General features: G+C 40.2%; 1 protein-coding gene and 1 pseudogene across 1 annotated transcript; one reads left to right on the top strand and one right to left on the bottom strand.

Annotated features, from left to right (window-relative positions):
* Positions 1 to 12,857: 12,857 nt before the first annotated feature.
* Positions 12,858 to 14,346, top strand: LOC129677668 (signal peptidase complex subunit 3). The gene has a single exon (XM_055608313.1). It carries the CDS (start codon positions 12,950 to 12,952, stop codon positions 13,490 to 13,492), a length of 543 nt encoding a protein of 180 aa, XP_055464288.1. The 5' UTR covers positions 12,858 to 12,949; the 3' UTR covers positions 13,493 to 14,346.
* A 5,130-nt stretch (positions 14,347 to 19,476) lies between these two features.
* On the bottom strand, positions 19,477 to 19,735 carry LOC129677682 (mitochondrial pyruvate carrier 1-like; annotated as a pseudogene).
* Between the last annotated feature and the right edge of the window lie 6,918 nt (positions 19,736 to 26,653).

The raw sequence follows: 26,653 nt of genomic DNA, 5'->3' as shown, positions 1-26,653 counted from the left end.
ATATAATATAATATAATATAATATAATATAATATAATATAATATAATGTAAAATAAAAACAAAAACTAACGCATTGGAATTGAACAAAACAAACAGAAGGAAAAGAACCAATGAGAAGGCATGAGAGTCAGAGACCTACTTATTTGCACACTCAGGAATCCCATAAAAACACTAAATTGGAAGCCATAACATACAATAAAATACATCTAGTGTAAAAGGAGAGAGGAAAAATAGACAAATAAAAATAGAAAATAAGATAAAAATTTAAAAATTATTAAAAAAAATTTTTAAAAGAAAAGCCTTGACACAACATTATGAGACAAGAAACCTCCAAAGATGCTATGGAGTTCATATTTTGTTGGCCATCCAAAACTGGGTGTGCTGCCTGCCCTTAAGAGTAATTTGTTTGGTCCTTGTGGAGCTCCTATCCTTTCCTCATCAGACTAACTCCCCTTCTTTCTTATGATTCCCTGTACTCTGCCAAAGGTTTGGTCATGAGTCTTTGCTTTGAAAACACTGCTAGTTAGAGTCTTTCAAATGCGCTCAGTAGACTCCTGTCATATGTTCAATGCACATCCCATCTATCTTTCTAAACGAGGATTGATAATCTTACCCCATGTCTGCTCTCTTGATTATCTTTTTTAGGTGTATAGATTTCATTATGTTTATCATATCTTATAGGTCTATATCTGGGCACAGGGTCTTTTCTGAGACTGACATGCAACCAAGGACCATGTATGAATGTAACCTAGACCCCCTGCTCAGAAGTAGCCTGTGGTAGCTCAGTAACCAATTGGTTTCCCATAGTGAGGAGAACAAGGACTGTTTCTAACAGGAACTCAATGACTGGCTCTTTGGCCTCCCTCCCCCCGCCCCCAAGGGAGGAGCAGTCCTGTTAGGCCATGGAGGAGGGCTTTGCAGCCAGTCCTGAATATACCTGATAAAACAGGATCAGATGAATGGGGAGGAGGTCCCCCCTATTAGTGGACTTGGCAAGGGGCATGGTGGAGATGAGGGAGGGAGGGAGGGACTGGGAGGGAATGAGGGATCGGGACATGGCTTGGATACAGAATTAATAAAATGTAACTGATAAGAAAAGAATAAAATTCAAAAAAAAAGAAATAACTTTGTAAAAAAAAAAAAAAAAAAAAAAAAGAAGAGTAATTTGGTAATTTGTTTCGCCAGTGAGGCTCCTTTGCCAGCAGCTATCAATTGGAGGTTGTTTCTGAGTTAGGAATGGGGGCATGTGCCTACTTCTCCTTTCAGTTCTAATACTCCATCTGATGCATACCCATGCAAGCTTCTCATATAAACCAAGACAACCTGCCCAGGGTTAGCATCACCCCAGACTGGGTCCTACCAAATCAATCATTAATCAACAAAATGGCATAGAGACTTGCCTATAGATGTCTGATGGAGGAATTTTCCTCAGCTGAAGCTCCTCTTCTCAGATAACTCTAGCTTGGGTCCAGTTGACAAAAAACTAAAAGGACAACAAGTAACAATGTGTACTTTTTTTTTTTTAGATTTAACATTTCCTTTGACCATAGTATCTATTTCTTCTATCTTGTCTTCAATGACTGAGATTCTCCCTTCCATGCCTTGTATTCTGTTGGTGGGGGTTGTCTCTGAGATTCCTGGTTGAGTTCCTAGGTTTCATTTCAAGTTATCCTTCAGCTTGGCTTTTATTTCTTACCTTTCCTTTCTTTTCTTTTTCTTTCTTTCTTTCTTTCTTTCTTTCTTTCTTTCTTTCTTTCTTTCTTTCACTCATTCTTTCTTTATTTTCTCTCTCTCTCTCTTTCTCTTTTATTTTTGAGACAAAGTTTCTCTGTGTAGCCTTGGCTGTCCTGGATGCACTCTGTAGACGAGGCTGGACTCGAACTCTTAGAGATCCACCTGCCTCTCCTTCCCCTAGTGCTAAGATGACAGGAATGCACCACTGCACTTGGCATTTGGGTTTTCTTTGTTGTTTCTATTTCCACTTTCAAGACTTAAACTGTGTTCTTTATTTCCTTCAACTGTTTGTGTTTTCATAGATTTCTAATTTCATAGATTTCTTTTCTCTTATAAAAGAAAAACAATAAATACCTCTAACATATCCATAATACCTCTAACATTCATAAAAGCTATTTTGGAGTCCTTTCCTTATGCTTCAGCTAAGTTGCAACCCTCAGGGCCTCTGTAGTAGAGTTGCTGGGCTCTAGGGGAGACATATTGTTCTGGCTGTTACTGATTGTGTTTTTATGCTGGTGTCTCAGCACACAAGTTTTGGATAATTGTACTTCTAGGTGCTGATGTCTGATCTTATCTTTGTTAGGGGTGGGTATTTTGTTCCTTGGTTTCTGTTGCCCTCTTGGGTTCTTAGGAGAGTGTGGTGGCTATGGGTTGCCTGATAAGGAATGCTTCTGAGATCCTGCCAAGTATCCACTGGGGGGGGGGTCCCAGTTAGAATGTGTTTCTTGTATTGGGAGCTAACAGAAATAGAAATGAGCTAGAAATGGGGTTGTGTGGACTGAAGGGTTCCACAGGAAGAAAGAGAGCAGGGTATGTCACCAGGATCTGCTTATTCCCCTGGAAATAGGGGCAGGAAAGTCTGGAATGGCCAGAGCAGGTAGTCTGCTACAGAGCTGAAGCTTAAGACTGGGGGACTGGATATGGAGGAGAAGAGGGAGAGCAAAGTTCTCCTACATGTTTTCCTGGACTATCTGCTTCCTTGGCTGATGTGGCTAGTGGTTTTATAGGAAATGACTGTGGGGAGCTGGCTACTGAAACAAAGGGATGGAGGGATTAGGAAGGCTATAGGAGAAGATTTGAGTGATCCACAGGAGATGGGGCCAGAAAAGATGGTGGCCTGCTACAAAGCTGGGAATGAGACTGTGGGATTGGATTTGGAGGACAGGAGGGAAAGTAAGGTTGTGAAGATAGCCTACCTGCTTTCCTGGTCCATGTAGCCAGATTCCCAGGGAATCACAATGTATACTTTTTTGAGCCATTCTGTGGAATAGATTTTGAGATACCAAAGAATAGCCATAACCTTTAGCTTTTGAAGTTATGAACCCAAGGAACCTCAAAAAGATCCCGTGCTCATGGATCAGTAGGGTTAACATAGTGAAAATGGCCACTTTGCCAAAAACAATCTACAGATTCAATGCAATTCCCATCAAAATACCAAAACAATTCTTTACAGTCCTTGAAAGAAAAATTCTCAGCTTCATATGGAATAACAAGAAACTGAGAATTGCTAAAACAATCCTCTACAATAAAAGATCTTCTGGAGGTATCTCCATCCCTGATCTCAAGCTGTACTATAGAGCAACAGTTATAAAAACTGCATGGTACTGGCATAGAAACAGAATGGTGGATCAATGGAACCAAATATAAGACCCAGAAATAAACCCACACACCTACAGATACTTGATTATTGACAAAGAAGCCAAAACCATTCAATGGAAAAAAGTCAGGATCTTCAATAAATGGTGCTGGCCCAACTGGATGTCTACATGTGAAAAAATGAAAATAGATCCATATTTATCACCCTGCACAAAACTAAAGTCCAAGTGAATCAAAGACCTCAACATAAAACCAGACACACTAAATTGGTTAGAAGAAAAAGTGGGGAACAGCCTAGAACTCATTGGCTCAGGAGACAACTTCCTAAACAGAACACCAACAGCACAGGCTCTAAGATCCACAAGCAGAGCAACAGAACAAGATAATTTGAACACAGGGAACTTCTCAGAGACTCATACTCCAACCAAGGACTATTCGTGGAGATAACCTAGAACTCCTGCACAGATGTAGCCATGGCAGTTCAGTGTCCAAGTAGGTTACATAGTAATGGGAAGAGGGACTGCCTCTGACATAATCTGATTGGCCTGCTCTTTGATCACCTCCCCCTGAGGGGGGAGCAGCCTTACCAGGCCATGGTAGAGGACAATGCAGCCAATTTTGATGAGAACTGATAGACTAAGATCAGAAAGGAGAGGAGAACCTCCCCTATCAGTGGACTTGGGGAGTGGCATGCATGCAGAAAGGGGAGGGAGAGTGGGATCGGGAGGGGAGGAGGGAGGGGCTTATGGGGTGATACAAAATGAATAAAGTGTAATTAATAAAAAATTTTAAAAAAATCAACAATCAATAAATTAGAACTTATGAAACTGAAAAGCTTCTATAAAGTGGAAGACATAGTCATCAGAACAAAAGGACAGCCTACAGACTGGGAAAGGATCTTCACCAACCCTTTATCTGACAGAGGGCTAATATCCAGTACATATAAAAAACTAAAGAAGCAGAAAAGCAGCAAACCAAGTAATCCAATTAAAAAATGAGGAACAGAGCTAAACAGAGAACTCTCTGTAGAGGAATATCAAATGGCAGAGAAACACTTAAAGAGATGCTCAAGGTCCTTAGCCATCAGAGAGATGCAAATCAAAACGACCCTGAGATTTCATCTTATACCCATCAAAATGGCTAAAATAAAAAACTCAAGGGACAATGCATGCTGGAGATGTTGTGGAGAAAGGGGAACCCTCCTCCATTGCTGGTGCGAATGTAAACTTGTACAACCACTTTGGAAATTATTCTGACACTTTCTCAGGCAATTAGGAATAGTGCTTCCTCAAGATCCAGCTATACCACTCCTAGGCATATATCCAAAACATGCTCAAGTACACAATAAGGACATTTGCTCAACCATGTTCATAGCAGCTTTATCTGCAATAGCCAGATCCTGGAAACAAACCAGATGTCCCTCAGTGGAGGAATGGATACAGAAATTGTGGTACATTTACACAATGGAATACTATTCAGCAATTAAAAACAAGGAAATCATGAGATTTGCAGGCAAATGGTGGGAACTAGAAAAGATCATCCTGAATGAGGTATCCAGAAGCAGAAAGACATACACGGTATATACTCACTTATAAGTGGATACTAGACCTATAAGATAAGATAAACATACTAAAATCTGTACACCTACAGAAACTAAACAGGAAGAAAGACCCTGGTTAAGATGATCAATCCTCACTTAGAAAAACAAATGGGATGGATATTGGAAGTAGAAGAAAACAAATAACAGGACAGAAGCCTACCACAGAGGGCCTCTGAAAGACTCTACCTAGCAGTGTATCAAAGCAGATGCTGAGACTCATAACCAAACCTTCGGCAGAGTGCAGGTAAGTATATAAAAGAAGGAGTTAGTTAGATCTGGAGAGGACAGGAGCTTCACAAGGACCAAATATATCTGGGCACAGGGGTCTTTTATGAAACTGATTCTCCAACCAAGGATCATTCGTAGATATAACCTAGAACCCCTGCTCAGATGGAGCTCATGGTAGCTCAGTAACCAAGTGGGTTTCTCTAGTAAGGGGAACAGGGAGTGTCTCTGACATGAACTCATTGGCTGGCTTTTTGACCTCCCCACCCCCAAGGAAGGAGAAGCCTTGCTAGGCCACAGAGGAAGACATTGCAGCCAGTCCTGAAGAGACCTGATAAGCTAAGGTCAGATGGAAAGGGAAGAGCACCTCCCTAAGTCCACCTCAGTAGAGTTAGAGAGGGGCAGGGAGGTGATGAGGGATAGAGGGTGGGATTGGGAGGGAATGAGGGAGCGGGATACAGCTGGGATACAAAGTAAATCAACTGCAATTAATATATAAAATAAAAATTTAATAACAAAAGTATATGCCGCCCCCCACCCCCTAGATATCAAGTGTTCTTATAGGAATGCAAGAATGGTAAATGAGTCTTTTTGATACCTGTATTGGTCCTGGCATTCAGACACCCCTGGCATTTGAAAGATCTCTATAAGTCTCACTCCAAGCCATGGACAATGGGTAGTTCTCTCAGTTATTGTTAAACAGCTCTGCAAGAACAAGGTGAGCCCTGCTTCTTGTATCAACAAATTCAGACTCATATTTATACATATTTTACTATTTTGTTGAGCATTGTTTTTGAATTATGTTCATCAGTGATATTGGCCTGTTGTTTTCTTTTTGTTGCTATCATGTCCTTTTCAAGTTTGGGTCATATGGTGATGCTAGCCTCACAGTATGATATTGGGACGCTTCCTTCTTTCCATTCTGTGAAATATTTTAGGAAGCATTGGCATCAGCCTTTTAGAATTTTGTTAAAATCAGTAGTGAAGTCATTCTTTCCTGCAGTTTCCTTTTCTGTAATTAGTGTTTTTTTTTTTCCAAAGTTGGAAATACCAGCTCTTTCTTGGTTGTCTAAGAGTAAAGAGACTCAGGCAGTTCAGACGTATGTGGCAGATCACAGTGTGTGGGACACACACTGTGTACTAACTCCAGTGAGAGTGGTGGCATGAGGTTGGTTTCCTCGTGTGCTATTGATAACTGACTCTGTCACTGGTAAGGGTTGCTGATACTGGATGCTTCAGTAATAGTAAGGGATCTGAATTATTTGTTCACAGAGTGCATTCTAGTACATGCTCTAAAGTTTCATAGAGAGAGGAGGCAGGACTCACACTTGCTTCCTTTATGGTAATTTTACATAGTCTTGTCAGTAAGTAATAGAAAAAAATGTATACCAATGACATACATAGGGAATCCTGAGGAGTGCAGATATGGGAAAAATTATATTATTCTTTTCCGCTGTTACTGTGGTCATCTACATGCACAAGAGGGATATCAGATGCCTGCTAACTCCACATACACACATGCATTACCTACAACTATATATGCCTGTAGAGATAGAAATGGCCAGGGTGTTACTCTAAGTCTTTGGGATGTAGCACTTTCCAGGAATTAGTTTAAACAGTAATAAGTGACATATGGGGCCAGGAAAAATTCCTCTTAGCTAAGATGATCACAGAAACTTGGAAGAGTGAAACTAGGCCAGAACCAGAAGGTATCTCCCAGGGCATTCTTAGGCTGTGTGCCTTAGAAATGAGATTGTCCACCATCTGCTTTAGGGTCAACTTTGCATGGAAGCTGCTTTGTTTTGGAACATATAGACAGGACTCCAGGAAGGAGATTCATTTCTTTGACTCTCCCAGTGCCACATAATACATTTTCCACTTTCAGATTTTATTAATAAAATGCTTCTTTCCTTCTGGCCAAGGCACCAGCTCTCTCCACAATCACCTTTCCGCAAAGATTTCTTTATTCTATTTTATGTGAATATATGAATGCTTCCATGCATATGTGTGCACCGTGTGTGTGTGCCTGGTGTCCACAGAATCCACAAGAGAGCATCTCATCCTTTGGAAGTGAAATCATGGGTGGTTGTGAGCTTCCATGTGGGTGTTGGGAAATGATGCAAATTTTCTGGAAGAGCAGAAAATGCTGTTAACTGTTTACCATCTCTGCAGCCTCCCTCCAATATCACCATCACAGAGTGGACGGGTCTGTTGTTTCCCAAAGATATTTGTTGTATATCTCTATTGGCTTGGATTCAAATGTAAAATTACATTTTGAGATCTTGTAATGACACAAGAAATATAGAGCAAGACAGGAGGAAGAAACAGAGAACGAGGCACATACGAATGAATGTGTATAGCATGGAATCTGCCTTCATGCTGAGAAGGAAAGAGGAAGGGGAAAGAGAAATGGGAGTCCACTGTAAGACACATCTGTAGTGAGAATTTTTGATTCTTTAAAAATCCACCTATGTCATGTGAATGTTATTGTATTCATCCCAGGTGTGGGAAATGAGGCTGCTCCAGATTGTCCACAGCAGCTAACTAGAATGTGTCTCCTGCTCTGGTAGCAGTGTGACTTTTGCCTTCTGCAGAGAGTTTAATTCTGGGAACTCTTGAGAGGATATAAATGGGAGAGTCCCAAGAGGGCCTGTGGAGGCTGCTGCTCCTGCTGCTGCTGCACTCACTGCTGCTGGTCCCTGCCGTTGTTGGTTCCTGCTGCTGCTGCCTTTCCTATTGCTAGCTTGCTGGCTTGCTGGCTTGCTAAATTTTTTGCCAGAGAAGGTTGGATTTGCCATAGGAACCCAATGACCCTGGTCAGCAGAAAGTAGTTTAAAGAAGTCTATATCCTCTTTCCCCTTTAACCTTCTTTCTCGAATTTCTAGTATTAAGGGAGGGGGTTTGGAAGAGATTGGAGTGGAGATATAAGAACCCAAAGAAGAAAGAGGACCCGGAGTAAGCTGATCAATCCTCACTTAGAAAAACAAATGGAATGGATATTGAAAGTAGAAGAAAACAAACAGGACAGGAGCCTACCACAGAGGGCCTCTGAAAGACTCTACCTAGCAGTGTATCAAAGCAGATGTTGGGACTCATTACCAAACTTTGGGCAGAGTGCAGGGAATCATATGAAAGAAGGGAGAGTTTGTATGACGTGGAAAGGATAGGAGTTCCACAAAGACCAAATATATCTGGGCACAGGGGTCTTTTCTGAGACTGACATTCCACCAAGGATGATGTATGGATATAACCTAGAACCTCTGTTCTGATGAAGCCCATGGTAGCACAGTAACCAAAGGGTTTTTCCTAGTAAGGGAAACAGGGACTATTTCTGACAAGAATTCAACGACTGGCTCCTTTACCTCCCCGCCTGAGGGAGGAAGAGTCTTGCTAGGCCACAGAGGAGGACATGGCAGAGACTCCTGGAGATACCTGATAATCTAGGGTCAGATGAAAGGAGAGGAGGACCTCCCCTAGCAGTGGACTTGGAAAAGGGCAGAGAGGTTGGGATTGGGAGAGAATGAGGGAGGGGCTAAGGCTGGGATACAAAGTAAACAACCTGTGATTAATATAAAAATAAAATTTAAATTTAAAAAAGAACCCAAATAAAATAACTAAAAATAATATTAATAATGTGTACATCCATCCTTGAGATGCAGAGCAGAAAACACGCTTGCTGAAAACAGAATATTTCTAAGCATTTTGAAGGGAGAGTACTTGGGCTGAGCAAGTCTTTGTTATCCTTGCAAGTGCATTAATCAGGTAATTATTGCCATGACACAGAAGGCACATTATATCAAGAAGCAGGAACTGGTTCATGATTGAAACATCTTCAAATAAAGAAGCATAGCAAGAATGGACAATAGTAATTTTTATTGGGATTGCAGCGAGTCTTTAGATTAGATTGGGGAAGTTTAACATAAAATAAATAATCCAAGTCTTCTGACCCATGAACAACATGTGCCTTCCAATTGACTGAGTCCTTAATCATTGCAGCAACATCTTGTCATATTTAATATACAGAAATGACTTCTTGTAGATAGACTATACACACAAGTACTTCATTTTGTGGTGATGTTTAAATTACAGTATTCTAAAAATACAAGTACAGGTTACCAAATGTTCTTGTTGTGTACTTGAGCATATTTTGGATATCCTTGGCTGGCTCTTTGATCACCTCCTCCGCAGGGGGAAATAGCCTGGCCAGATCACAGAAGAGAACAATGCAGCCAGTCCTGATGAGACCTGATAAGCTAGGGTCGGATGGAAGGGGAGGAGGACCTCCCATAGCAGTGGAGTTGGAGAGGGGCATGAGAAGAGATTAGGGAGGAAGAGTGAGATTGTGAGGCAATGAGGGAGGGGGATACAGCTGGGATACAAAATGAATAGAATGGAATTATTATAAAAATTAAAAACAAGTACAGGTTACCATACATTCCCCAAAATTGCATTGCAGTGTCCAAATTTGAAATGGTAGCTGTTGAGACGTAAGAAAAAAAAAATTCTAGAAAAGCACAGTTTTAGCTTTTAAAAAGTACTTTCCTGTTAACATGCATTTTCTTGTACATGCACATATGTTTTAGGAAGTCAGTGAAAATAAACAGATACTAGGGATCAAAATGTCAAATTTATCTGTTGACAAGCTATAGAACCGTCAGTGTGTGGAGAGAACATCGTAAGTAGGCTATAATTAATACATGTGTTTCGAAATGAATCTGTTGAAAGGTGTGGTTTTACTTCTTCACCTGTTTTACTACTTCACCTGTCAGTCAATTCACTATAATGTATTCTTGGGTCGTGAGAAAGAAAGGAAGAAGAGGATACAGACATACATAGAAGAATTTGTTACCATATGCATATTTATGTTACTGGAGCTGCCAGGAAGGTTTGTCATGAGGAATATTTAAAATTAATTGAAACAGTCATGACATTCTTACCCAGATCCTAGCACATATTAGAAATAAGATTAGCGACCCCATTATTTTTCCCAGCTTCCCTTGGCCAGTGTGGTTACCATGGTGATGGCTGTGGAAACTGATGCCAACTGTGATTTTTGCCTGAATCACTTTATCACTATGGTGTTGCCATGTGTTGTTTTTCTAATTCTGATTTTCCTTCTGAAATTATTGCTTGATATTTGAGATGTGGAAGAGATTTCCCTGCCCATTTATTCATTTATAATGTTTTAATCAATCTTACTCAGTCACACTTTTCTCAGAAGAAGTTACCATCTTTTGTTATTGATATATGTGTGTGTGTGTGTGTGTGTGTGTATGTGTGTGCATATATATACACATACACATATGCTAGAATTTATTGGCTAGAATTTATTGGCTAAATTTATTTTATTTATTTATTCTCTTTCAAGATGTCCCCAGAATTAAGCTGATACCTTCCCAGGATTCCTTGAACATATACTTTGCTTTCTAAAACTATCTCCTCACTTGTACAAAGGGATTGATGCCACTTATCTCAGAAGATAGCTTTTAAAGTGTCCAAAAACCTACAGTGTATGGTATGCAGTTGCTCCTCAGCATATGGGACCTCCCTGAATTCGCCTTCTTTATTCAGTCAAAGTAATAGCTCTGACAATGTCATGGACTGGCTACCTAGTAAACAGGAATCAGCCCACATATCTCTTAGGTTAGTCTCAGTTCCACGATTTAGTGTGTAAGAGGAGTTGCAGGATACAGCAGGAAAGAGAAAGAGCATCATCACACAGCTTCCTGCCTTTCCCATCTGGTTGCTTTCTTCTCTATCCCATATGCTTTCTTTCTTCCTTCTCCTGTCTTTTACTATAACACCAGAAAAGGGTGTTTAATAGGCAGTGCAGAATCTGAGGCTCAGAGTAAAGAAATGAGTCTGATGTATATAGTTAGTTGAGTAGGTTCCTGGAGAGATTTGGTCCCCAAAATGGAGACAATTTTAGTAAGACACTACTTTTCCGTTGGTCTCTTCCACGCAAGCAAATAACAATCCTGAACATATCTGAACCACAAGAAATACTTTGGAGATTTGCTTGTTCCTGCATGAGAAATCATCCTGTTCTCTCAGGTGGAGAGAAGGACAAGGAAGTTCCTTAACTGTATCAGCAGGTGCTTCAAAACTCCTAGAACTCTGCATTAAATCAACAGTGATTAAACTTGTGCTGTTTATGATAGGCAAGAGTGAAGATTCTTCTATGCAGGATTGGGCTTATACAGAAGAAGCCGGTGAATTGTCAACTTTATGAGACACGTTAATGCAGTAATAGTGTAGACATCAGAGTTCCATCTTTAAAGCACTGATTAAGCAACTACCTGGAACCAGCTTCATCTAAACAAAAGGAACACAATACCAATTCTCCTAATGAATGGGACTGCTCTCTAGAGTTTAGTGACTCCAGGTGAGGAAGAACCTTGTGTTCTCAGGTGGATTAAGTGACCAGGGCACTTGGATCATTTACACCAATAAAGACCTTCCCGTTGTCCCCAAACTCTGCATGGTGCCATTAAATTAGTTAGATTAAAATGTTGACACATGTAGTCAGCATTTTTCGGGGGGTGGGAATTTTCTTCAGAATCTCCTGATGGTGTTTATTGAACGTGACAATATTTGCGTCCATTCCAAGTCTTTTGAAGATAAAACAACAACAAAAACGTGGAATTGTGGTGGGTAGATTCCACCTAATCCTGGTACTCATTGAGCTTTGAAAGGCACTGATGTCTATTTACAACAAGAGCTTTTATTATCTTAAATCATTTTGTGTATTGTTTCATTGTTCTGGGTGGTAAAAATTCCAGCTTCTCTAGAGGGTCAGTAATTTTTTTTCAGTTTGTTTATAATCAGTCAGTGATATATATACAAAGCAGGGGGAAAGCAGCAGGAAGGACAAGATAGGGAGGAGCCCTGGACCTGTCACTGTTGATTGGCAAAAGTGGGTAAGAAAAACAACTGACCAGGCAAGTTATGTGGAGATGTGTGTTTGAAGAAAATAAACAGAAAACAGCTTAAATAGGGCACAGAGTTGTCAATGAAGGCCTTTCCCAGAAGTGGCTTTGTTACTGAGTCCTGAGTGATAAGAAGCCAGGCATGCACAGGTCACTTCTTGCTGTGCTTGCAACTGTGTGCTCCAGTTGATCTGGGAGCAGGGACAAGCCCAGTGGATGGAGCCTGGCAGACAAGAAGCAGGCTGGGAGAGGGTGAGGTTGAAAGAGCCAGAGGTAGCACTCAGTCTGGGCCACACTGGACACTAAGACTGTGTTGAATGTGGAGGAGTCCAGCAAGGGAGTTGCTTGAGCTGGGGGGGGGGGTGGCTGGTCTCTGTGCGGAGAATGGACTGCAGAGGCAGGGTGAGCTAGAATGTAGGGAAGTACAGCCATGAGGAGCCTGTTTCAGAAGCCCAGAGGAGGGGCTAGAATGTATGAAAGCCATGATGCAGCAGTGTGAATAGGGACAGGGTTCCCTGGACAGGGCTTTGTGTGTGTGTGGTAGATGGGACCCTCAGTGGTTGTGGGGGTGGGGGATGAGGCAGTTCAAGGCCCCCTGGCGTATTCATCCCCACTGCTGTTTTCTGTCAGATACCCCAAGTGCCTTAGATTATCAGCAGACAGTGGTTGTAGGGTTAACTGGTGTCTTGGAGGAAAAAAAAAAAAAGGCATCTTGGGAGGCGCGCGTTCCAGGGATGCGTGCGCGCTCCCAGCATTCTGCGTGAGCCAGAGGAAGGCAGAAGGAAGGCCAGCGGACAGCAGCACCCCTTGCCGAGCGAGCGCCTGTGGAGTTCGCGTGGAGGGATCCACGGATCGATCCCGCAAGATGAACACCCTGCTGTCGCGGGCGAACTCGCTGTTCGCCTTCACGCTGAGCGTCATGGCGGCGCTCACCTTGGGCTGCATCCTCACCACCGCCTTCAAAGACAGGAGCGCGCAAGTGCGCCTGCATGTCTCCAGGATCCTGCTCAAAAAAGTGGAAGACTTCACTGGACCCAGAAAAAGAAGCGACCTGGGCTTCATCACATTCCACATCTCTGCGGATCTGGAGAAGACTTTCGACTGGAACGTTAAGCAGCTCTTCCTTTATCTGTCGGCAGAATATTCCACCAAAACCAACGCTGTGAACCAGGTAGTCCTCTGGGACAAGATCCTTCTGCGAGGCGAGAACCCCAAGCTCAACCTGAAAGATGTCAAAAGCAAGTACTTTTTCTTTGACGACGGACACGGTCTCAAGGGAAACAGGAATGTCACTTTGACCCTGTCCTGGCAAGTTATACCGATTGCTGGAATTCTGCCTCTTGTGACTGGATCTGGACGAGTGTCTGTCCCATTTCCAGATTCCTATGAAATAGCCAAGACTTTTTAAAGAACTCTGTCTGCATCTGAAAGGGATATCTGTGTACTTAAAGAATTGTAGTTTAAAATTCTCAAGAATCTGAATGAACTCGTGTTGCAATAACCCATTCTTGTATGTGTGGCACTCCTGCATGTTCACACTGAATGTGACTTAGAAGCAGACCTTTTTTCATCTCTTGTAAAGCATGCTTGTTACCTGACAAAAACAGCTAATGTGATTATTTGATAGATGCCATAAGTGGTGGAAGTGATGTAGCTAATCACTTTTCTTGGAGAGTGAATACGTGTTTATTCTGTAAATCATTGTAACGCATTTAATGGCCGGATCCCTGAGAAATGTGGGTCTTTCCAGGCTTTCCCTTCAAAAGTTTTCATGTTTTACAGCTTTTTAAAAAAACAATGTTTTAGTATTGTCATTGAAAGTTGAACAGTTTTGCTTGATTTCTCCACTAAGTGAAGCTTATTTCACCACTAGGTGCTAATTATGTACAATTCTCTGCAACTCTCTATTTTAATAATTGATTAATAATAATACTTGTGATATAATTTTCCATTTACAAACTCTCTTATGTGCCATTGTATTCTATTACAAGTAATCTGGGAATGTTTATAAACAAACATTGGCTCTCTCTCCATGAAGCTTGGTGAATCATTTCAAACTTAAGTAGTAGCAAGGAATGGAGTCAGACTTTGATCTTAAATATTGTCATTCCCTATTGTCATACCTGAGATGATGTAGTAGTACAATTTTATTTGTAATTTACATTTTTTGTAACCCTGAGTCCTTTTGTCTTGATGTTTCCAATCTTATGTAAAAGTAATGTGTGCTCAAGTTGTAAAAAACTTCTATAAAAATACCTCCTTTCACTCTCTGCATATTTGTTTCCTTTATAATGGAAGTATAAGAAAATTGAAATGTGTTTAAAATATGTTAGATATACGTTAAGGTACATGATTGAATTATGACTTGTTATGATTTTTTTTCTGCTGTGGAAAAATCAGTAACCTCTAAGGGTAGCATCTATAGGTAGGTTTAAGGGAGAGAGTTAGGAAGAATTATACCGAACTTGTGGTATGAAAGCGAAAAGGGGAATACCATGATTTAAGCAAGGAGAAACACTATAGTTTCATTATCAGTGATGACACATTATTATTAATCCATAACAACAATCTTTAAATATTTGTCCTTATACAGATAAGTGTGGTCCTCACCCCTCCTCATAGAAAATTGCCTTTGCAATAAATAGTAGGAGAGCACTACAGAAATTAGAACCAGTCAAAATGCAGAGTTGTGGACCCCAACTGATATTTCCATGTCCTTTTACATGAGCAGCCACCAAAATTTGTGAACCAGATTTGTGATAGTCTTCTCACTTCAAATGATCCAGTCAACCAGGGCTAAGCAGGGCTTGCAGAGACTGAAGCACCAATTAAGGACGAATCATGGACTGGACTTAGGCTCCCTACACATATGTAAGATGGGCATCTTGGTCTTTATGAGGGTTCCGTAGTAAGGAGAATGAGGGGCTGTCTCTCACATGGAATCTGTTGCCTGAATTTAGATCACTTCCCCCTGGCTGGCTGCCTGCTTCACCAGGCCATAGGGGAAGAGGTTGCACTTAGTCCTGATGCAACCTGATGTACTGGGATCGGTTATGGGGCTCCCCTTTTCTGGGGAATAAGGGAAGGAAGATAAGGGGGAAAAGGGAGGGAGGAAGGGTAGGACCTCTTGAAGAGGAGGAAGAGGGCTACTATCAGGATGTAAAGTGAACAAATAAAAAAATACAAAAAAGAAAATCCCTCATAGATGTGCCCAGTTGCTTGGGTTTTAATTGATTCCAGATGCAGTCAAGTGACAACCAAGACTAGCCACCACAGTAATCTGCAAAAAGAACAAAACTAGAACAAGTTGATTTCAAACGATACTACAAACTTGTAGAAGCTAAAACAGAATGTAAGTGTCACTAAAGACATACTGACAGACACACACTCTCACACACTTACATTTGGGTAAAAATGAATATGTGCAAGGTATGATAGAAAATTTATTGATTTGGGGTTTTATAGTTTCTACACTTTTATCTCTTCCTATATTAATTGAAAATGATGCTCATAAACATTTAGGTACTCTTGAGAAGGATAAGAATATCACATGTGTGACTTTTGATCTTACCAATTTCTGTACATAAATAGTTGTGGTTCAGGAGAGTTGAAAACTCATGTTATTTCTTCCTCTGGGAAGAATATTTTTAAAAGCTTTAAAAATTATTTTTAGCTATACCTGTGAGAGGGGGAGTGGTTAGAGGCATTTAATCCTCCGGAGCTGGAGTCACAGGCAGTTGTGAGCCACTCAGCATGGATGCCGGGAACCAAGCTTAGGTCCTCTGTAGTAAGTACTTTTATCCACTGAGTCACCTCTTCCAGCTTCCTCTTGAGAGAATCTTAAATGTTCTGAAAATACATGAGAATTATTACATAGGAAAACAACATAAGTTATTTTTCTAAACATGACCAGAGCAGTATGTCTATACTTCTCTGAATGCAACCGAGCTCCTCTAAAAGTGACCACATCAACTGAGTTGGTTCTAATACAGGGAGTCTCTTGAAATACTTTACAAAACCCACCATGGAAATTATCTTTTCATGCAAAGGAATTTGTTAACTAATTAAAGTTAAATGTATGGCTAATAGTGGCTCTGATAACTGTAAGTATACAAGATACCCTGATTCTCTTAACATTTGTTTCTTTCTGTCTCCTTGTCCTTGTTTTGCAATTGCTTTCAGTGAAAAAGCACAATCTTACAAGGTCTTACATAATCTTATAAGCTCTTATAAACTCTTTGGTTTGTATGTTTGTTTGTTTGTTTGTTTCTTGCTTTAGGGGAGTCTCAAAATATTAAGGTCACAATTTTTAAATAATATATCGATAGACAGATGGCAGGTTATAAATACACATTTACATATACTAGTATTTGGATACGCATCTGTTAAAAAGGCAAATTTCGGCTTTGATTTTTTTTTCAAAACCTACTTCATTTATGGTTCTTAAATGCCTCTGTCTCCCTTCCAATCTACCAACCTTATGTAGGAGAGAAAGAAGGTTAATAGGGACAGGGAATGTGAACCTCTTTTGACGTACAATTCCTTGGCACAATTCCTCTCAGGATACCAGCAATCCAGTCAAACAACTAACAACAGCAGCAACCAGCAGAAAACAGCAAACAGAGGCAGCAGCACTAGTCAGCAGCAAAGACAGAATTTTAAAAAAAATGGCATGAATCAGCAACAGTGGTTTACTCAAAGTGATCTCCGGAGCATTTCTCTTTAAAGGCATCTCGAAGCAAAACATAGTGATGAGAAGTGTTGCATTGCAAAATGATTTCTTTCTGTCTGTGGCCCCCTTCTTATACCTTCTCAGAGTCTGTACCAGGATGTTTTACAGCTGGCAAAACAATTCCCCCTGCAGGAAGCAGTTTCTTACTGACAAAAAGCCTGTGCCATCTCAACCAAAACTGCTCTCAGCTATGGACAAAGCATGCCTGCGTCCACACTTGAGACTACAACAAAAACACATTCATACAACCAAAACTTCCACTATTGACAAATAACCACTCTGTTTGCTTTTTTTGAGACAAGGTCTCTCTATGTATTTCTGGCTGTCCTGAATAAAATTTGCTATGTAGGTCAGGCTGGCCTTGCAGTCACATAAATCTGCCTTCCTCTGCCTTCAAGTACTTGGATCATTGGCATGCACCACCATGGCCAGAAAAGACAAATCACTTTGGTTTGTTTGTTTGTTTGTTTGTTTGTTTTAAAATTGTTGTTGATTCTTTGTGAATTTCACATCATGCACCCCCAATCCTACTCATCTCCCTATCTACCCTCACAACCTCCACACCCAAAATGAAATAAGCATAAAAATAATAAAAGAAAAAAAAGAAAACACACAAATTACTTTGAATTTTAATATTTATGTCATTTTATGCATTTGTGTGTGTATGTTTGTGTGTGTGTGTGTCCCTGTATATACTTAGGGTTTCTAGTCTGTGACAAAGTAACACCATGTCCAAAAGCAACTTGTGGAAGAAATGGTTTGTTTCAGCTTATAATTCCACACCACAATCCATAAGTGAGGAAAGTCAGGGCAGAAACTGAAAATGGGCAGGAACCTTGAGGCAGGAGCTTGTCAAAAGCTAATGCATAAAAAAATCATGGAGAAATGCTGCTTACTAGCTTCCTCATAAGTCAATCTGTTTGGAAAATGTTCTCAACTAAAGTTTCCTCTTCCTAAATAGGCTTGTGTTGGCTTGACATAAAACTAGCCAGCACAGTGCCTAAGCATATGACTGTGCACCACATGTGTACAGGAGCCCACAGAGGTCAGAAAAGAAGTTGGATCATCAGGAACTGGAGTTACAGTTAATGAGCTGACATGTTGGTGCTGAGTACTGATATTAAGTCCTTTGCAAGAACAGAAAAATAAGCATAATTTTTAAGCCGCTGCTACAGCCCTTACAGATGCATTTTTATATTGTACACTATTTTTAATTGAGCTACAAAGTTCAGGATGAAGTCTATTTACTGGACTCAAAAAATAATTTTAATCCTTACTTGAATTTACTCTAATATCCACTAAAATCCCAAAGCAATTTAAGAGTCCTGCCCAACAAATAATAAAGGAATAAATTAAAGCCCTGTGAATTCATGTTTTTTTAATTTTTTGTAGTACTCCAGTCTTACCAAATAAAAGACCAAATGAATGAGGTTGAAAATTTGCTCAATATTTATAGGCATTTTATACATTGTAATGAATCGGCATTTAATACATTGTAATGCATAGTATCTTGTAGGCCCACATCTCAATATCTCATTACCAAATGTTTCTGCTGATACAAAAGAGTTGACTGTCTATGGAATTCTAGTTTACTAAGAGAATTATGAGATAGTCTATCAAGTGTTCTGCCGCAAATACTTTTTATTAACAGGTTCTGTGCTAAAGAGTCAGAAGAAAGGTAAAATAAGCTAATAAGGACCCTTACTTTTTCCAAATTTTGACCTTTTGTTCTTACCTGGGTTTTTAGTCAGGCCATTGAGTAAATATTTATGTAGCACATGTTTTGGTGTAGTCTATAATTTTGGAATATCATAGGGCAAAATGAGGGTGTCTCTTTTGATAGGATTCTCGTCAAATTCTTGTTGAATTCCTTCTGTGATGTTACCATTAAAAATTGTTATTATCAGTGGAGTTGGGGATAGGTATTCGTGAAGAAGGTGGGAGGGAAGGTGGGATTAGAAGGGGAGGCAGGAGGAGTTTGTGGGGGGATTCAAAGTGAATAAAGTGTAATTAATAAAAGTTAAAAAATATTATTAAGACTGAAAATACCACTTAATCCAAATATCCACCAAATGTATATTTTTGTGTTAAGTCATTTTGTGGTAATGAACTCTTTGAAATTGATCCAAATTAACTCTCCTACAATGACTTATAAATAAACAGGATAATACACTTTAACTGAAAAAAACAAAATTGTTGTCCGAAATGACGTGAGTAAAACTGATGTCTGAAAGTATATAAATACAGTAGGAAACTTCTTTTTTTTTTTAGTTATAAAATTTTGTTCCCTTAGATTTTTATTACACTAATCCCAATAGATAATATACACATTGCTACAGATTGCTATACATAAAACCATCATTCAAAATTATTAAATTAGTTGCATATTTTAAACTACTCTTGATGAAGACAAATTTTAGTTGATAAGGCAGCAGAGAGTTGGTTTAGGGAATGTCGGCTATTCTATAATGTTGGCATGGTTATTAAACATAGCCTTCCATGTTTTCCCCTCAGCAAGATTATTTACGCTAATGTGATCTGTGGCTTGGCAACAGTGGCTGAGGCGCTGTCCCTTTCAAGAGCTGGTCCTTACATTGCTATGCAGACGCTTATTCATCTCATAGTTGACAACCCATCCTCCCTGAATGAGTTGAGCTACTTCATTTGTTACATGGCATGCAAACAGAAGCCAGTTTCGAGGCTGTGCCTTGTAGGCAAATCTCATGAATGTCAAAGAATAGCAACAGAGGGCAAAAGTAATCTGCCCACTCATAATCTCTGCATTATAATGTCATTAAAAGCAGCAATGGGGAGATCCCAGTTAGCAACCAGGCCCCAGAAGTGTATACTCAAGAGATAGTCCCAGAAGTCCTTGCTCAGGATGTATTCCGCAGCTTTCCATGCCAGCTGTCCAGCCATGGCAGCTAAGCCTCTATTCAGATGACACCAGCGTCCATCCAGCCTTCAGTGCTCTAAATGGGCACCTGCCTCAACAGGAAAAGTCTCATAGAGAATCAAGATGCCTCATCAATCTTCCCAAAATTGTTTACGCTCCCATTGCCAAAAGTCTGTACTCCTCAACTCATAAGGCACATAAACTCAATTATGACAAAAGTATTGATAGGGTGAATGTTTCAAACTGCTGAATAACTTTTAACCAGTGATTGTAAACCTTATAGAAGATAGGTGATGTACGTCTACAACATAATGGACCATTTGGATATTTACATATAAACTTCCTTCAATTGCCACCATCAATGGAGTATCAGTTTGTTCTAACAATAGTTTATGTGTTTTATACCTGTGAAGATGTATTCTCATGTAAGAAAGATGATTCTAACAGCATGTAGGCAGGAAGACCTCTTACATTAGTATTTTTATGCTAAGATTGTTATGGATCCAGGAGATGGAAGAAAAAGAACCAACTCAAATAAAAACACTACCTGTAGCTCTCTAAAAGAGGGTCAGATGCTGAGGACTCTGACAGAAAAGAAAAAAGCCAAGGGTACAATCACAAAAGGGACTTCTTTTCAAGGATTACATTTGGGGAAAGAGTTCCAGGCTCCTTGTTGGTGACAGTACTCCTTGTTTTAGTAAGAAAGGGCTCCAACAGGTTATTATAAAACATGTGGGGTTTTTTGTAAAAATATTTTATTTTTAATTATGTGGTGCATGTGATTGCAGTGTCCACAGAGGTCTGAAAAGGTCATTTGTAGGTTGGATATGATAGACTTTCCTACATTATCCTGCTTGTAAACTCTGTTCCCATGTAATGCTATTTGCAAGAGGCTCCCCTTTCCGCAATGGAGCTTAGCAAATCTTCCTCATTCAGCTATAGGCCTTCTTATATTGAGCACATCTGGTGATAATGTTGAAATATTCCCTGTATGCTTCTCACTGTTTCCCTGTCCCTGCTTTGAACTTTGAGCTATCTCAACAAAAGCTTTACATACTACCAGTAAAGAAACTCTAAAACAGCATTATCCTTGAGTCCCCTGGTCCTGTTGAATCTAGAATTCAACTTCAATTAATCAGCAATGATCAGCGGCAGGTCACAACAGACATCAGCTTCTCCAGAGCTAGAGTTATAAGGAGTTGTGAGCTGCCTGACATGGGTGCTAAGAACTGAAATTTGGTCCTCTGGAAGAACAGTCTGAGATCTTAACTGCTGAACCATATCTCTAGCTCTGAAAACATACATATTTTTTTAAGAAATCTATAGTAATGATTGTGGTGCTCATTTTACAAGACCAGTTACAATGCAATTAAATAAAAGTTCCTAGAAAATGCCGTTACCACTGTTCCTAGTAATCTTGTTCTTTAAAATTACTCAAATAAAAATGACATTTTAATTCTCAAGTTAGCTTAGTTAATTAAATATGCTGTATTGCCTTAATTTGGCCTTTTTATATGCATTGATGTTTTGCCTACATGTATGTCTGTGTGAGAGTGTAGGATCTTGGAGTTATAGACAGTTGTGAGCTGCCATGTAGGTATTAGGAATTGAACCCGGGTCCCCTAGAAGAAGGATCAATGATGTTAACCCCTGTGCCATCTCTCTATCACCCTTTATTTGAGTTTTAAAAGATTTTTTATGCATATGTTTGTGTGTCTGTGTGTTTATATGTGTACCACGTGTGAACCTTGTTTCTACAAAAGAGTGCCGTGGGAAGCAAAAGTTCTTTTTCAAGCTGTGGTCAGCTGCTTGCTGGGCGAGCTGCTTTGTTATAGAGTATTCAGTGAAAAACTCATTTTAGCCTTTACCTTGAAGCAGAAATAAGCAGGAGATTTTGCCAAATTTCTTTAACTTGTCTGAGACCTTGGACCATGTCTGCCATACAGGAATGTGGTCTTTGAAAACAAACTTAATTGTTTCATGAACCCTCTCCTTGGACTAATGTGAACTGTGTTTGCTTTGTCTTTAAAAAGGAATTGGAGAGGGGACTCCAAGATGGCAGTGACCAGTGTAAACCTTATCTGAAGGGCAGAGGATCCAAAATTCCAAAACTGGTGAGTAGATGGGGAGCTGAAGCCAAAGCATAGACTTTGAGACTTCCCAGACTAGAGGGGAAAACCCATGAGCTGTGACAGATTGGATCCATGCCCACCATGGACATCTCTCAGGACCAAGAGTGGCAAACTCTCAACCTCCTGCACTTTTGGTTGCACCTTTGCTGGCTCTGGTGACAGCAGGGAGTGCATAACCCAGGTAAGGGGATTCCTTACTCTAAAGGCCAAAAAGGGACCCAAATCTGAGAGCAGAGACCTATGGGCCCACAGAGCTTACCTCAAATGCCTGCAAGTGAGCAAGCCCTCTGCACTTTCCACACACACCTGAAAGTAAGTGCTTCCGTGAGAGAGTGCTTACAAACACCCAGATTGGGTCCTTCTATCCTAGCAGCCAGGCATCAGACCCCTCCCACTCACACCCCACCCCCGCTATGGGCAACATAGGGATCCCTCGAATAACTTTCTCAACATTGAAGCCCCTGTTCTGTGGGTCTCCCAGTGTAGTCCAGCCAAACAGATGGTGTATCCCAGACAGATCTGACCTCTTGAAACACAATACTAAGGTAAATGCATGAAATACTTCTATATTTCCTAAGGAAATAGAAGAAGTCATCAAAAGTCTCACTGCTTCATCAGGAGTGGCTGCAATGTCTTCTTCTGTAGCCTGGTAAGGCTGCTCCCCACTCAGGGGGAAGTGAACAAAGAGCAGGCCAATCAGTTCATGTCAGGGACAGTCCCTGCCCCATTACTATGGAACCCACTTGGACACTGAACTGCCATAGGCTACCTCCGTGATGAGACCTGATAGACTAGTATCAGAGGGAAGGGGAGGAGGACCTCCCTTATCAGTGGACTGAGAGAGGGACAAGGGTGGGGAAAAGGGAGAGTGAGATTCAGAGGGGAATAAGGAGGGAGGTATAGGATACAAAGTGAATAAACTATAATTAATAAATATAAAAATAATTTAAAAAACTGATTGGCAAAATAAAAATTCTCACTGCCAAAAAAAGCCCAAGGCCTGATGATTGCAGCACGGAATTCTATCAGACCTTCCATGAAGAGCTGATGCAAATATTCTTCAAACTATTCCACAAAATAGAATCAGAAGGAACATTACCAAACTCATTCTATGAGGCCACAGTAACCTTGATATCTAAACAACACAAAGATGCAACAAAAAAGAAGAATTTCAGACCTATCTCTCTTATGAACATTGATGCAAATATTCTTAATAAAGTACTTGCGAACCGAATCCAAGAACACATAAAAGAAACCATCCGCCATCAGCAAGTAGGCTTCATCCCAGGCATGCAGGGGTGGTACAATATACAGAAATCCAACAATGTAATCCACCACATGAACAAACTGAAGGGAAAAAAAAATACATGATCATCTCCTTACAGGCCAAAAAAGCATTTGACAAAATCTAACACCCATTCATGTTGAAAGTCTTGGAGAGATCTAGGAAACAAGTGACATACCTAAAAATAGTAAAAACAATATACAGCAAGCTTATAACCAACATCAAATTAAATGAAGAGAATCCCACAGAAATCAGGGACAAGGCAAAGCTATCCATTCTCTCCATATCTCTTCAACATAGTACTTGAGGTCCTAGTTAGAACAACAAGACAACTAAAGGAAATCAAGAGATACAAATTGGAAGAGATCAAAGTATCACTATTCGCAGATGATATGATAGTATACACTAGTGACCACAAAAATTCTACCAGGAAATTCCTGCTGCTGATAAACACCTTCAGCATAGTGGCTGGATACACAATTAATAAAAAAAAAAAAAAAATGAGTAGCCCTCCTGTATACAAAAGACAAAAGGGCTGAGAAAGAAAGTATGGAAACAACACCCTTCACAGTAGCCACAAATAACATAAAGTACCTTGGTGTGACTGTAACAAAGCAAGTGAAAGACCTGTTTAAAAAAATTTCAAGTCTCTGAAGAAAGAAACTGAAGGAGATATCAGAAGATGGAAAGATCTCCAATGGTCATGGATTGGTAGGATTAATATAGTGAAAATGGCCATCCTACCAAAAGCAATCTACAGATTCACTGCAATTCCCATCAAAATACCAATACAATTCTTTAGAGAACTTGAAGGAATCATTCTAAATTTCATATGGAAAAACAAAAACAAAAACAAAACAAAACAAAAAACAAACAGAATTCCTAAAACAATCCAGTAAAATAAGAAGTTGTCTGGAAGTATCTCCATCCCTGATCTCAAGCTGTACTACAAAGCAATAATAATAAAAACATCAGGCACTGGCAGATAAACAGTCTGGAGGATCCATGAAATCAAATAGAAGACCCAGAAATAAACCCACACACCTATGGACACCAAATTTCTGTCAAAGAAACCAATACAATACAATAAAAAAGATAGCTTCTTCTACAAATGGTGCTGTTCTAACAAGATGCCTACATTTAGAAAAATGCAAATAGATCCATACTTTTCACCCTGCACAAAACTAAAATCCAAGTGGATCAAAGACCTCAATATAAAACCAGACACATTAAAAAGTAAAGTGGAAGAAAAGTTGGAAGAAGAAAAGTGGAAAGAAAAAGAAGAAAAGGTGAGAAAGAGCCTGGAACTCATTGGCACAGGAGAGAACTTCCTGAACAAAACACCAACAACACTGACTCTAAGATTAATCAATAAATGAGACCTCATGAAAATGAAAAGCTTCTGTAAAGCAAAGGACACTGTCATCAGAATGACTGCCTAAAGATTGGGAAAGGATCTTCACCAACCCTATATCGGACAGAGGGCTAATATCCAGTATATATAAAGAGTGCAAGAAGTTAAATAGCAACAAATTAAGTAATCCAATTAAAAAATGGGGTACAGAACTAAACAGAGAATTCACAATAGAGGAATATTGAATGGCAAAAAAAAAAACACTTAAAGAAATGCTCAATGTCCTTAGCCATCAGGGAAATGCAAATCAAAACAACTCTGAGATTTTACCTTGCACCCATCAGAATGGTTAAGATCAAAAACTCAAGTGACAACACATGCTGGAGAGAATGTGAAGAAAGGGGAACCCTCCTCCACTGCTGGTGGGAATGTAAACTTGTACAACCACTTTAGAAATCAATCTGGTGCTTTCTCAGACAATTAGGAATAGTGCTTCCTCAAGATCTAGCTATACACTCCTAGGCATATATCCAAAATATGTTCAAGTATACAACAAGTACATTTGCTCAACCATGTTTGTAGCAGCTCTATTCATAATAGCCAGAATCTGGAAATAACCTAGATGTCCCTCAGTGGAGGAATGGATACAGATATTGTGGTACATTTACACAATGGAATACTACTCATCAATTAAAAACAAGGAAATCATGAAATTTGCAGGCAAATGGTGGAAACTAGAAAAGATCATCCTGAGCGAGGTATCCCAGAAGCAGAAAGACACACATGGTATATACTCACTTATAAGTGGATATTAGACATATAATATAGGGTAAAGATACTAAAATCTATACACCCAAAGAAGCTAAGCAAGAAGGATGACCCTGGGTAAGATGATGAATCCTCACTTGGAAAGTCAAATGGGATGGACATTGGAAGAGGGAGAAAACAGGAAACAGAACAGGAGCCTACCACAGAGGGACTCTGAAAGACTCCAACCAGCAGGGTGTGAAAGCAGATGCTGCTACTCACAGTCAAACTTTGGGCAGAGTGCAAGGAATATTATGAAAGACCGGGGAGATAGAAAGACCTGGAGGGGACAGGAGTTCCACAAGGAGAGCAACAAAACCAAGAAATCTGGGCCCGGAGAAAGCATTGAAGCTTTTGAAAGTACCAGTTTTGAGGGCGGAGACTTCATTTGGGATATATAATGAATAAATTGTGAAAAAAAATAAATTAGAAAAAACAAAACAACAACAACAACAAAAAAGAAATCTGGGCCCAGGGTTCTTTTCTGAGAGTGATACTCCAACCAAGGACCATGCATGGATATAACCTAGAACCCCTGCACAAATGTTGCCCATGGTAGCTCAGTCTCCAAATGGGTACCCTAGTAAGGGGAACAGGGACTGTCTCTGACATGAATTCAATGGCTGGCTCTTTGATCACCTCCCCCTGAGTGGGGAGCAGACTTACCAGGCCACAGAGGAAGACAATGCAGCCACTCCTAATGAGACCTGATAGGCTAGGGTCAGATGGAAAGGCAGGAAGACCTCCCCTATCAGTGAACTTGGAGAGGTGCATGGGAGAAGAAGAGGAAGGGTGAGATTGGGAGCGAATGAGGAACGGGCTACAGCTGGGATACAAAGTGAATAAACTGTAATTATTATAAAAAAGTGAAAATTAAAAAAAAAAGAAAATCACTGGTATACATGTGACATGTGTAACTGACCCTGCTGTATTGTCACTAGATGGCCCTCTTTTCTAACCTCCAAACCAAGGTCCTACATAGGTTCCTGGAAACTTTTTTTCTAATTTATTCATTTTTACATTCTGACTGTAGCCCCTGCCCTCATCTCCTCCCGATCTCCCCTCCCTCCCTCTTCCCCCTATCCCCTTTCCCTAGTTCACTGAAAGGCGGAGCCCACCTCTCCTACCATTTGACTCCAGTCTATCAAGTCTCATCAGGGATGCCTGGATCCTTTTCCTCTATGGCCTGATAATGCTGCACCACCAGGGGGAAATGATCAAAGAGCAGGCAATGCATTTATGACAGAGACAGCCCCTGCTCCCCTTACTAGAAACCCCCACGGAGACTGAGTTGCCTATGGGCTACATCTAAGCAGGGTGTCTAGATCCTCTTTATCCATGGTCCTTGGTTGGTGCGTCAGTC

The sequence above is a fragment of the Psammomys obesus genome, unplaced genomic scaffold (assembly GCF_907164565.1).
Source record: "Psammomys obesus unplaced genomic scaffold, mPsaObe1.curated_primary_1811, whole genome shotgun sequence".
Taxonomy (NCBI): Eukaryota; Metazoa; Chordata; class Mammalia; order Rodentia; family Muridae; genus Psammomys; species Psammomys obesus.
This window is presented reverse-complemented; position numbering and strand designations above follow the sequence as displayed.

Coding starts and splice junctions, on each gene's coding strand:
- LOC129677668 (XM_055608313.1), top strand. CDS start 12,950: ATGAACACCCTGCTGTCGCGGGCGAACTCGCTGTTCGCCTTCACGCTG.